The sequence below is a fragment of the Nylanderia fulva genome, unplaced genomic scaffold (assembly GCF_048542155.1).
Source record: "Nylanderia fulva isolate GAGA-0341 unplaced genomic scaffold, ASM4854215v1 Scaffold58, whole genome shotgun sequence".
Classification (NCBI taxonomy): Eukaryota; Metazoa; Arthropoda; class Insecta; order Hymenoptera; family Formicidae; genus Nylanderia; species Nylanderia fulva.
Window position 1 is genome coordinate 144,860 of NW_028190676.1, and position 13,543 is coordinate 158,402.

Below are 13,543 nucleotides of genomic sequence, written 5' to 3' on the forward strand. Positions count from 1 at the left end.
ATGATGTACTCAAAAAAGTGATGTATTATTATGCGCTCAAAAATAAAGTTGCAAAAAAAGTATATATATGTAAAGAATTAAGAATTTTTTCGTTTGCGCACACAATAATTAATTGCACAAATAAATGAATTTTTTAGTTTGCTTATTTTTTACGAATAAAGTAATATAAAATCTATTACACAGTGTCCAATTTTAATCGACTACCCCTAAGAATTTTTTTATTTTTGATTGTATAACAAAATGTTTCAAATATAAAAGTTGTTTGATTTGTTGTTTTTTCAAGTCATTTATGTGTTATTAAATGGAACTATAATTTTTTTATATAAAATCGATTCCTTGCAATTTTTGGTATAAAAAGTTATAAGGGTAAGATAATTAAAAAATGAATAATTTACGAGATATTTTATACTTTAATTTGACATTAAAGTATGAACTATGAAATATTTCGTAAAATATTTATTTTTTGACAATTTTACCACAATACTTTCATGCATAAAATAATAAAATAAATCTACTCGCGCAAAGAAAATACATAGTTGTTTGTAAGAAAAAGTATGTAGCTAGTTGCAAATAACAAATTTTTATTATAAACAATTGTTTTTTTTTTTTACACCAACTGATTTTTTTTATTTTATTTTTATTTTATGAAAGTAAATATTTTACGAGATATTTTATAGTTTGTTTCATTAGTGTCAAATTTAAATATAAAATATCTCGTAAACTATTCATTTTTTGACCATCTTATCCTTATAATTTTTTATGCCAAAAATTACGAAGAATCGATTTATATAAATAATTATAGTATAATTTCATTAAAAAAAAAAAACAAATGATCTTGAAAAGCATCCTTCAGAAAAAAGTCAGTAACGTCATCTTTTGTTCCCTCATAAATCAAACAACTTTTGTCTGAAACATTTTATTGTACAAAAATAAAAAAAGTTTTTGGAGGTGGTCAATTAAAATTGGATACCCTGTATATAATAAGATTATAATTAGCAATTAAGAATATCTAATTAGTAATCGAATTAAAATCCCCTGGAACACAGTGGTGTTCTATATGCCCTCCTCCACCTAATGTTAGATCATTATGCGTAAGCAAAATATAACACAACCACATAAGCATAAACAATTAAATAAAACTGTATTGTATTACCATATATATATAATATACCAGAATTGACATATCTGTGATCGCGAGTGCTGCAATTCAATTTGCGCAAGTGTATAACGTGTCGTTTTAACGCGATATATACTATCAATAATAAAATTAAAAATGACAAAACAAAAATTCCTACCCAGACATATGCAATATTATGCTATCGCCAAAAAAAGAACACATTTGTACAATATGATGATAATAATTGATAAAATTAATTTTGTCAGGAATGATCGAAAGTATGTTGGGTCTTAGTGTAAACTATATGAAGATATTGATGAAACATTAAAAGAATAGGAAAATATCTCGCATCTCATTGCATCAAGCCAAGGTAGGTTCGAAACTGAGACAACGAAACTTTGATGATAAAAAAAATCTCTTATAATTTTAATGAAAGAGAGAGAGACAGAGACAGAGACAGAGAGAGAGAGAGAGAGAGAGTGAGAAAGAAAGAGAGAGAGAAACCTACCCTGGGAGTTGGACATGAACAGGTTGAGTAGCGAGGTAGTACGGCGGGAAGCCTTGGTGGCTTGTACATGTGACAGTTCTCTATCCTTTTCCTTCTGTCTTTCTTTTTCTCTATCCTTTTCTAGTACTACCCTCCCGCCTTCCCCATCCAGTACCCTCAAAGTACCACCCACCCTCTTTAATCCCTGATCTCTCTTTGAACTATGACTGTTACCGGCTACGCCTGTCTCGCCGTTGGTGCCCTTCGACGTTTCCTTAGGTATCTCTACGCTGCCTTCGGACTGAGAGTGGCTGGTCATTTCGGCTAAACTCGTCATGACTTCTTCATATTCGATCACACCTTATTTGAAAAAAAAAAAAAAAGTGTAAATTGGAAATTTTTTCACCATTTTATTTCGCTTATTAAAATGGTTTTTCAATTATGGCTTCCTCATAGAAGAAGTTTAACTTGCACAAAATAAAATGACAAAACTTCCTCTATGAGGAAGCCATACTTGAAAAACCATCTTAATAAACGAAATGATATGGTAAGGAAGCAATGTGCAAAAGAGGATGTCCAAAAAGTGCGACTCTTTGAGCGTCAGTAAAATTCGAGTTGTTTTAGATCTCATATATCTAGAATAATGTAAAAACCATAGTGGTTTTTCCTGGAAATGCAGGGACCATTTAAATATCATTATTTGTTTAGAGAAAATCACGTAAATTAATATTTCATAATAAATCGAGATTTCTTGATGTTTTAACCGAATATTTTGATAAATATTTTAGTGATATCAAGTTTCTAAGATTATTTAGAATGATTTTTTAATGTCAGTCAATCATAAATTGAATAATATATATTATATATATATATATATATATATAGGGTGTCTCTAAAGTCCGACCTGGGCTCTTATCTTGAAAACGATTTGAGATACGAAAAAATATTTCAAACAAAAGTTGTAGGGTTTCGAGGGGAACATAAGATCGTGCCATTGATTTGACCTTGAATAGTCATTTGAAGATCACGTGAAGATCATCTTCAATTTCTTAAATGGGATTACCTATTTTTTATTATATATTCTTGTAGACTATCTCAAGAGCTTTACAAAACCCTATAATAAAGTAATTTTTCATGGAGTACTTTTTGAGTTATAAAGATTTGAAATTAACAACTTTTTAACATAAAATGTAAAATAACTTTTTTTTGGTACTTTTTTGCACGGAATAATCAACTGGTATAAAAAGCAGATAATTGTTAAATAAAGATATATAATATTCAACATGCAGCTGCATACCTTTTTTATAAGCAACTATGTTTTTTTACAGTAACTGATTGGTCTCATTATTTCGTGCAAAACAGTATTAAGGTATGATTAGCGAAAACTAAATATTTTATAAGATATTTTACATTTTATGTCAAAAAGTTAACTTTAAACCTTTATAACTCAAAAAGTACTCCATAAAAAATCACTTTATTATAAGATTTTAAACCTCTTGAGATAGTCTACAAGAATATGCAATAAAAAATAGGTATTCCATTTAAAAAATTGAAGGTGACCTTTCCGTGACCTTCAAATGACTATTCAAAGTCAAATCAATGGTATCTTATGTCTCCTTCGTAACCCTACAACTTTTGTTTGAAACATTTTTTCGTACTTCAAATCCAAGATAAAGAGCCCAAGTCAGACTTTAGAGACACCCATATATATATTATTCAATTTATGATTGACTGACATTAAAATTGTTCTAAATAATCTTAGAAACTTGATATCACTAAAATATTTATCAAAATATTCGGTTGAAACATCAAGAAATCTCGACTTATTGTGAGATATTGATTTACGTGATTTTCTCTAAACATATATGATGATATTTAAATGTTCCCTGCATTTCCAGGAAAAACCACTATGGTTTTTACATTATTCTAGATGTACGAGACCTAAAACAACTCGAATTTTACTTTACGCTCGAGGTCAAAAAATCGCACTTTTGATCCTTCTTTCCAATTTGTACAATTTTTTTCGTAAAATAATTTTTTTTTAATTTTTATGCTAATGTGTTCATATTTCAAAAATCTAAAATTTACAATTAAAAGAAATTCACATTCTCCAATTCACACCAAATTCAAAATCAATTATTCTTTAATATTTTATTCAGAATGTTTCAAATTAAAAATTTACATTTAAAATAAATTCTAAATTCTTTAAAAAATAAACCATTTTACAAATTCTCTACAAATTCAATTTCATTCTTGAATAACAATTTTATATAAATTCGATATTTCAAAATTTACGAATATTTATTAAGCATGTATATTTTATGAAATTAAAAATTTAATAAAAAAACTTTTCATTAATCAAATTAAATACCAAACATCATTAACCCTTTAAGTCCGAGACTCAGATTTCGGATTTAGAAATAATGCTGCCATATTGCATTTCTGGCGTTTTCGAACGGCACAGAGCGGGATTTTTTAATATTTACAACGTATTTGGGATAGATTAATTGAACGGGTGCGATAAAAAAATTTAAATTATAGATGATGCGTTTTAAGTATAATCTAAAGTAAAAAACGTGCTAAATATGGCACGCCATATTTGGCACTAAAGGATTAATGATACTCTATACTCTTTTATATAAAAATATTTAGTCTAATACCTCAAAATTAACGGAAGTTACGAAAAACACCGCATACATTTCTAAAAAAAAATTTCATAAAAATTTTATAAAAGATAAACCGTTTTATCATCACAAAATAACCACACCTTTAATAACAATCTATTTATGTATATAAAAAAAATTAAGCTCGACATCTTAAAATTTCCGAAATTTAAAAAATGCATATTTCTTAAAAATTCAAAATCTCCTATTTGCATGTCTATGCCTATTTGAAAAATGGCATGTGACGCTTTAATTGTTGCCACTTTTTGCGATGCCGATTGGTTCTTTCAATGCGCTCAGTTCATGTCTTAAGCAGCCGTCACTTGTGTTAATTTGCGGTTATTTGCAAATTGACAGTTCGCATGAAAAGTCTAAATAATTTTTGAGATATTTAACTTAAAAAAAATAAATAAGCACATACATACATACATACGAACATTTTTTTAATGTAGTTTTTCAACGTTTTAAAAAACATTCTGAACACATTGACATAGAAATCTGAAAATTTCTTTTTCATGAAAACAAAGCTTTTTTTATAAGGAAACAAAAGAATGAGTCTTTTGGATAATCTAAACCATCTTTTTACCTGGCTTCTCGAAACCCGTATATTTGCCCTGAACAAATTGCTCTAGTAATTTCTCCACCGTCATGTCGACGCATTGCCGTTTGAAATCAATATGCACCTGCCCGACTTGCTCGTGATTAGATTGCAAAACGTCGGCGTATATATTTAAAAATTCCTTCATGTGCTTCAAATGCGTCTCCTCGACATCTTGAAATCGCTTGATACAACAAAACACAGATTGATTAATATATATGCTTTATTAATGCAATACAGAGTGGATTATTTTAAAATGTCCAATTCTAAATATCTTTTTTCCTACACCAAATAGCGCCACTTTCAAAAAAAATTGTGTAATTCATAGAAAAATCAAGGAAACCCTTAATTAGATTGGATTTGTTCCAAACAAGGCCAATTTTTGTTTAAAAAAATATAATTTTTATTTAAAAAAAGTTTTGTGCAAAATATTTCCTTGTAAATGATATAGGAAAAGATATTCAGAATGGCATATTAAAATAGTCGAAGTTCTAATATCTAACAGTTTATTGAAAATTAAATTAAAAATAAATACCCTGCAAGCTTGAGTCATTTTCGTCTCAAAGTCATTTCGTATGATGGTATACTTGTCCACTAGTGCCTTATAATCGTCCTGCGCCTTTTTGAACTTAATTTCCGTCTTTTCCAGCTCTCTCTGACTGGCATTATCCTTTTTCAATTTTTCCAATTCAAGACCCTTTTGTAAACACATGTCTTTCGCTTTATGCAACGTCACCGTAATACTCTGAATACTCTGTACAACTTCTAAAGTAGAGGATTCTTCTTCTTTCACCTAAATATTTAGACGACACATTTTATTTCATATATATTTGGACTAATCCCTCTTATAATTTCAAATTAATTAAATTAATTTTGTTTGATATGCAAATATAATTATATTAGTAAATGTATACACTGTGATAAATAAGACTTTTAAATATTAAATTCAATTGCCTGATGATGAGAACCTACTGATATTTGACTGTGGGCGGATACCGTGATAATATACAGGACACGTATCAATATTCTCTACAGTAAAGCATAATACTAATTGCGAGCTAAAGATAGCGTATCTTGCTTTATGAGGTCATAAATAGATGAGAAAAATATTACGCTTAAGGCTCCTTGGTTCCTCACCGACCATGTTGGAATTGTGACATCAGAAGCAAGAAAACACACGCTATAAATTCTTAAATGCCATTTCAAAATAAAAAGATATAAAATAGCATTTCAGATGGCTTTACCACTCTCTTAAAATACCTCAAAAATTATGTTTTTTTCCTTTATAATCAATCGGCTGTAAAATGACTGTAATATGAGACCCAATCCATCTAGTCTTTGCACATGCGCACTCATTTTTAAAGTTGACGACTGACTGTCAAGAGAAAAATAGTTTTCGAGGTATTTTAAAAGTGATGTAAAAGCAGGGTTGGGTAAGTTAATGAATTAACTAAATAAAGTTTAAGTTAAGTTAAAGTTAGTTGCTTAAATAATAAAATTAATTTAGTTAAGTTAAAAGTTGTATAAACAAAAAATTAATTCAATTTAAATTAAGATTAAATTAACTAAAATTAAATCAAAAGTTAATTTTTAGAAACATTTACATTAAATTAGAGAATTTTGTTTGTTAATTTTAAAATTTATAATAACAAATAACAAATAAATATTGACTTTTATATAAAAATATATTTTTTGGTAATTACAATTAATGACAAATAAACATAAAAATTAATAATACTTTAATTTAAAAATAATACGTTTCTAACTTATAGAAAAACAATAATTCAAAGATAAAAAAATTTAATTTAGGAAAAAAGTTAATAAGTTTAAGGTCAAAAATAACTAATTAAAGTTAAAAATTAATATATTTTAAATTAAGCTAAGTTAAGTTATTAACTTTTAAACTTTTAACTAATTAACTACTAATTACCGAACCCTGTGTAAAACATTTCATCGAAATATCTTTTCATCTAAAAATGGCATCTTAAGAATTTTCAGCGTGCGCTTTCTCGCCTCAACATCACAATCTGGTATGACCGCGATGAGGACCCAGGAGCCTTAATAAAATAAATAGAAAGGATATAAAATTACGTACAGCCTTATGCTTCTTGTGCAGTTCGTCCGCGTATTTCGACACATCTTTTATCAGTTCGGTCACTCGCTGGGCCATCTGCAAGTGCAAAACGGCTAGTTTCTCAGCGGCACCTCTCAGGGCGGCCCATACAGGTGCAAACGTTCCTTGCGTGCTGTTGCTCGCCTGTTTCGCTACTTTACTAAGGAGCTTGTAATTGTTCTCCTCTATAGCTGATCTCTCGCGCAAAAATTCGGCCAATTCCTTGCTGGCGATTACACCATGCTTCATATTATGATATAATACGTCGAATCCATTATTCTTTTCGCCCTTGAATAGCATAACAAATCAAATTCGTTTCAGTTTTTTTTTAATTAAATCTTAAAAAATAGTTAAAAATTATATGTATCTACAATTTTTAACTAATAATAACATTTTAATTTAAAGTATAACGTAAATTATACTTATTTTTTTTTAATCATTGATAATAAAATTAGAAAACTTAAAATTTAAAGAAATGTTTATATTTTATTGTCTAATATATAATTTTATTAAAAATTATTTTGTATATTTATTTTTAAAAAATTCTAGAATATGTAAAAAATATTAAGTATCTTTTAACATCAGTTGTTTGTAAATTAATGTTAAACAGTTAAAAATTTTTTTTTAATGTACATTTTATTGTATTGTATTGTAAGTATAGTAATTTATTAAAAAAAAACCATTAAAAAAATTTTTAATTGTACGGAACAATATTAAAAAATAAGTGTTTACATTAGAAAAAATCAAATTAACTTTGCTAATACACTATTTAAAATTTTTCTTCATATTTGCAATTACAATCCCAAAAATAAATAAAAGCTTAATTTGAGAGCAAAAATAATAATTTATATAATTTTTATAAAGAATCCGTTAGTTAAAACTATTTAAATTTTCAAAATTTGAATTTAGGGTTGTAATAAATCCCCCAAAAATTTATAACTTTAACTTGAGCAGAAACAAAACATTTTATAAACAATTTGTCAGATTTGCTATTTTAGATTTATAAAATTTGACTTTGAGTTTGTAATTAGCAATCCAAAAAACCTAAAAATATAAATGTTACTAAAAATTTGTTTAATAGAAAAATTGTACTCTTCAAAAGTTGAGAAAATATATCATCAAAATTCATCCTAGAAGTATAAAAATAAATATTTTAATATTAATATAATTATTAACAATTTTTCAATTTTTTAGTAATTCGTATTATATAGTCGTATATTATTTTTATCAAAAATTAAAAAAGAAACACTATTTCCTCAAAATCGAGACAGTAATAAATGAATCTTAGAAATAATAAGCATAACTAGAAAAATTAGTATATATGTATAAAAAAAGAATTTCAATTTTTTTATTAAAATAAAATCTTAAATTTTAATATCTATTAGTATTACTAGTATTTATCTATTAGTAAAATTTTCTTCCACACTGCAAGAGAACTACTGCTAATTATCTTTTAGCATTCCATTATTATTTTAATATTGTTATATATAACTAAAGAATGTATGCAAATGTACACAAATTCTGATAAAACTTACAAGATTCTTTCAATAAAAAAAAAGAAGTATCTTAATTTCTATTTATCTCATGATCATCGAAAAGATAATTCAAAAAATGAATATTTTTATGAGATGTTTTGAAATTATTACATCAACTTAGAAAATATCTCATTACTTATTCACTTTTTATGTCAAATATTAAAAAAAAAATCAATTTATATTTAAAAAAAATTAGGATAGTTCCATTTAAAAAACTAGATTGACTTTTATATATATATATATATATAAATAATTTTAAAAAATAACTTAAAAATTCAAAATTATCAATTTTTCCCCTTGAAATCTTTTAATCTTTTGTATGAAATATTTTCTCGTTATTTAATTTCGACAATATTTCAAGATATTAATTTAAACGAAGGGGAAATACCCTGTATATAGTAATATTATATTTTACATACTCATTTATTATCAGGATTTAGTAAATTAATAATTTTTTTTAAATTAAGTTAAGTTAAAGTTAGTTGCTTATAAAATTAATTTAGTTAAATTAAAAGTTGCCTGAAGAAAAAATTAACTCAGTTAAAGTTAAGATTAAATTAACTGTAATTAAATAAAAAAATTAATTTTTAAAAACATTATTTATAATAAATTAGAATATTGTTTATTAATTCTTTTAAAATTAATAATATAAATAACAAAGAAATTTTGATTTTTATACAGAAATATATTTTTTGCTAATTACAATGACAAACGAATATAAAAATTAATAATACTTTAATTAAAAAATAATACGTTTATGACTTATAAAAAAAACAATAATAGTATTCAGAGATAAAACAATTTGACTTAGGAAAAAAATTAATAAGTTTAAGATCAAAAATAATTAGTTAAAGTTAAAAAATGTCAATACATTTTAAATTAATTAAACTAAATAAGTTAAAAGTTATTAACTTTTTTTAACTTTTAACTAATTAACTAGTTATTACCCAACCCTGTTTATTATATACATAAATATAAAATATATATAAAAAAAAATTGTTTTTAAAAATTTGAAAATTAGCAAGAGAAAGAAAGATAGGGAAAAGTTATAAGCAAAAAAGTTTATGTACACAAGTTTATACACTACTTCTACATATCGTGAAGCTTTTCGTATTCTGTGTGAAAATCTGTCTACAATTAGAATATTACATCTAAAGATATCTGCTGGAACAGTATTTAAGATCATTTTAGCCATTTAACACTTGAACCCTGATCGTGCAGTAAACTCACATTGAGCAGAACTCTCAAGTGACATTGCAACAAGCCATCATTACATATTATTGCTCTTGTCATTCTATTTGTACCTATTACTTGCGACGGTTATATATACATCTCAATTCTTACTTTGATTTTATTGAAATAATCTTTCACACTTTTTTCAAACAATTTATTCGATTTGTCCAATATTAAGTACAAAATATTGTTTGCGTTAAATGTAAAATGATCTTTAATATATTTTGTACATATTAAGTACAAAATAATCTTCAATAAAAGATACTCCAATGCCGAAAAGGGAAGTGACAACTATCTTATCAATAACGTGGCTTTGTGAGAGAAAAATGGCAGATAATTGTATATATTAATGATTAACCGAATGTAAAAACTTTTAAATTAAATTATTTATATCATAAAATGTATGTAGTTAAATCCATGCTTTTTTTAAACATTACTTATGCTTTTCTTGTTAATAATATAGACACAAATAAATGTACTATACATTTAAATGTAAAAGGACATAAACTTTTTATCTTCTATATTTATTACCTTTTTAATATATGTATATTTAAACTTTATTATATTATCAATGTAAAAATATATATTTTTAAAAGCTATTATTGAAAACTATAAAATATAATTAAAATATTATCAACAAAATTAGGATAATTACCAATAAATCAAATTTTTATTAACATCCATAAGATAATAAAAGATTAATAAATATTTTGATATATATTTAAAGAAGAAATTTTAATAAATGTAAGAGAATACTTCCTTTATATAAATAATTCGCTAAAAATTTTTGCTCAGATCTGAAAAAAAGCTGAATATTCTTGCACATTCTTAGAAAAAGCTAATTGCAATTGTAATCATTAAAAATACAAAGAAACTGACGTAATTGTACAAGTGTTTTTTCGCTCTCGTATACAAAGTGCATAGCCCGGCAATTTACATATGTATGACAGGCTACATAATAAAAGAATACGATGCGATCTTTTTTCTAAAGTCCAATAGATATCTTTCTTGTCTTTCACGGTAATATATAGCTTCGTCGCGATATAAAAAGACGTAGAAATTACGTATAGTAGACATACCCAGATAGGAACGCATGCAGAAAAATTTTAGCATTGTTTTGATTAATTAATTTTTTATTAATTTATTGATTCTAAATTTAATTTTTGTAATGCATAGCAATTTTTATAAAATTGACATCTAAAATAAATGCAAAAATAAGTAGTATTATTTTAGCACAATTATTATTGCTGAATACATTTTAGAAGTTAAATTTGTAATTATAAAAACAATTAGAGTATAAAATTATATAATTATTGTTCGAACATTCTTAAATCTAAAATTTCACAAAGAAATTTAAGCATCAAACATGTATGAAATATATGCGACATAATTTATAATTACAAAATTCCATTTTAGCAAAAGATGTGTGTTTTGTAGAATCATCTTAACACAATTATTGCAAAAAGTGTCCTATCTGAGTATATATATATAGGATGTCCTGTGTGTAACGTCGAGAAATTTTTTGCACGTTTCCAATTTTTGTCATCGTATATCATTTTGTAATTGAGCTTTAAATTAAAATTCTATTAAACTCCCGAGATAGCAAAAGTAGTCATTTTAACGTCAAATTATGTCATTAGATATATTTTAATAGCAAAATGGCCCAGATAGTAAGCATATATATCATTTTGACGTCTAATGACATCATTAAATGTCAAATGACATCATTAGATGTCAAAATGATGTTATTAAACGTCAAAATAATGTCATTTTGACGTTTAATGACGTCAGTTTGCTACTTGAGGATGGATTTTGACGTCAAATAACGTCATAACAATTACTGTGGCTATCTAAATCCACTTGAAATTGAAGAATATCGTTTTGTTAATATTTGATTTCCACAAAGCTTAGTTTGCAAAAAACCCTTTATTTTCAACTGCTTATAACTCGAAAATTATTAGTGCCTCGACATTTTCGCTGAAAAAAAATAGTCTCCAAATGATCCCAGGAATCTGTCATTAACAGGTGATCCGCTAATTTTGAGACACCCTATATATATATATATATATACATATATATATATATATATATATATATGAGCGAGAAGGAAACGTGTGACAGATGAAAATGAGCGAGACGCCAAGCGAAAAAAAAATAGAGAGGAAAAGCGCGTGACAGATGACAATCGGCGAGATGTCGGGTGAAAAAAACGACGAATGAGACGGAGGCAGGAAGGAAACGAAGGCTACAGAGAAAGAGTCAGTATTAATACGAGCATATCACGCGTATCATATATTATGGAGTAGAATTCGAAAAGAATAGAGGGACAAAAAAAGACGAAAAAAATGACGAAGTCACGTACGTAATAAATTCTCTCGTGACATAACCTAAATTCGCTCGTAAAACAAGGATTGTCGATTGACGAAGGGAAAAAAAGAGAAAGAGAAGTAGAGACTCACCCAGAAGTAGTCGACAAAGTCCACAGTCATATTGGAACTGCGATCAGACCATCATACTATCACGTTTTGGCTCACGAGGATGCGGAGGCGCGGGCGAAAAACGACGACGGCGCGCTTAATAATGAACGATTACGCGAATACGGAGGGATACGTGGGACAATTAACGATTCGCGCCCAGTAACGACGATTCACCAGCATAATGCTTTTTCTTGCCACCCTTGAAGGAGCCGCGAGCGGGACGAGCGTGCTCGGAGAGGAGAATACGGGTCAACTTGCGCCTCGCTTGTGGTGTCGATTATCTCTGTTTGTCGCGTCGCTCCGCAACTCTCTCTCTCTCTCTCTCTCTCTCTCACACATGGTTTATGCGCTCTCCCTTTCTCTTCTTCTTCCTCTCGCGCAATTGCGCAACCATTCGCCTTCGGCAATGGCGCATTGGAGTCCCTAGAAAAGTTACTTTTTAGGATTAGTTACTAAAGGCGGTATTCATGTACGTTCTTATATATGTAATAGCGTTTTCGATTGGGAAAAAGTTAGTGCGCATCAGTGCGCACTCAGTTCATACGAACACTGGACAAGTTCCATGGGTTGCACTGAATAGTGCAGGTGAAAAAGAACACGCCGAAATTTTCAGTGCTACTTGAGTTGACTAGATTCCGGGAAGAACGAAAAAGTAACCTCGACATCTTGTGTTCAGTTAAGTAATGATTTTTATTATATGTAATTAAATATAGAAGATGATCAAGAATATCACGTATGACAAATATAAAAATTATTATTATTCAGTATAAAAATGCTATTACATTAAGTACATTAATTATATTTTAAAAAAGGGTATAGGTTCGATGTTTATATAAAAAGATATAACACTTACGGTGTCATTATCCATTTTTTTCACACATTCTACATAATTTACAGTTTTTGGAATTATTCTTCTAGTTCGAAGAGTTGTAATTATTTCTTCTTGCTCGCTTAAACTAGAAGAAGATTCCAAAAATGTCTCCAAAATATTAAAGAGAGCCAAATCCGAATTGCTCATTATGTCGAATTTTCGTTCAAAAGAATGCCCTACTGCTTGCATGCATCCAGTGCACTGAACTGGCACCATCGACATATAGAATGGACTGAGCATCGCGATGGGTAAGCGCGCGCCTGCTTTAGAGTGAGAAGTACTACATCTGAGGCCTATGTTTGTCTCTCTTTTTGCAGGGCCGTCTAAAAAAATTGCGGACCATGTGCATTTTTCTATGAAATGTGTAGTCAATAGATTTTTTTAGAATTTATTTTAAAATTTGTTTTAATATATTTAATATATTTATAAATAAACAATAAATTTGCTTT

The 13,543-nt window shown here is 27.4% G+C and overlaps 1 protein-coding gene across 8 annotated transcripts in view; it reads right to left on the reverse strand.

The window, feature by feature from the left end:
* LOC114935504 (F-BAR domain only protein 2) overlaps positions 1-12,614 on the reverse strand; it is a 45,645-nt gene extending 33,031 nt beyond the window's left edge. For 3 of the 8 annotated variants that reach the window (XM_085487607.1, XM_085487609.1, XM_085487612.1), the window contains exons 1-5: positions 12,206-12,614; positions 6,961-7,266; positions 5,401-5,658; positions 4,854-5,049; positions 1,626-1,964 (exon numbers count right to left, since the gene is read on the reverse strand). In XM_085487607.1, coding sequence (XP_085343733.1) covers positions 1,626-1,964; positions 4,854-5,049; positions 5,401-5,658; positions 6,961-7,266; positions 12,206-12,235 — 1,129 coding nt within the window. In that variant the 5' untranslated portion in view covers positions 12,236-12,614. The remainder of the gene's footprint in view (positions 1-1,625; positions 1,965-4,853; positions 5,050-5,400; positions 5,659-6,960; positions 7,267-12,205) is intronic. The other 5 variants (XM_085487606.1, XM_085487605.1, XM_085487608.1 and 2 more) reach the window with 4 other exon arrangements.
* Positions 12,615-13,543: the final 929 nt, after the last annotated feature.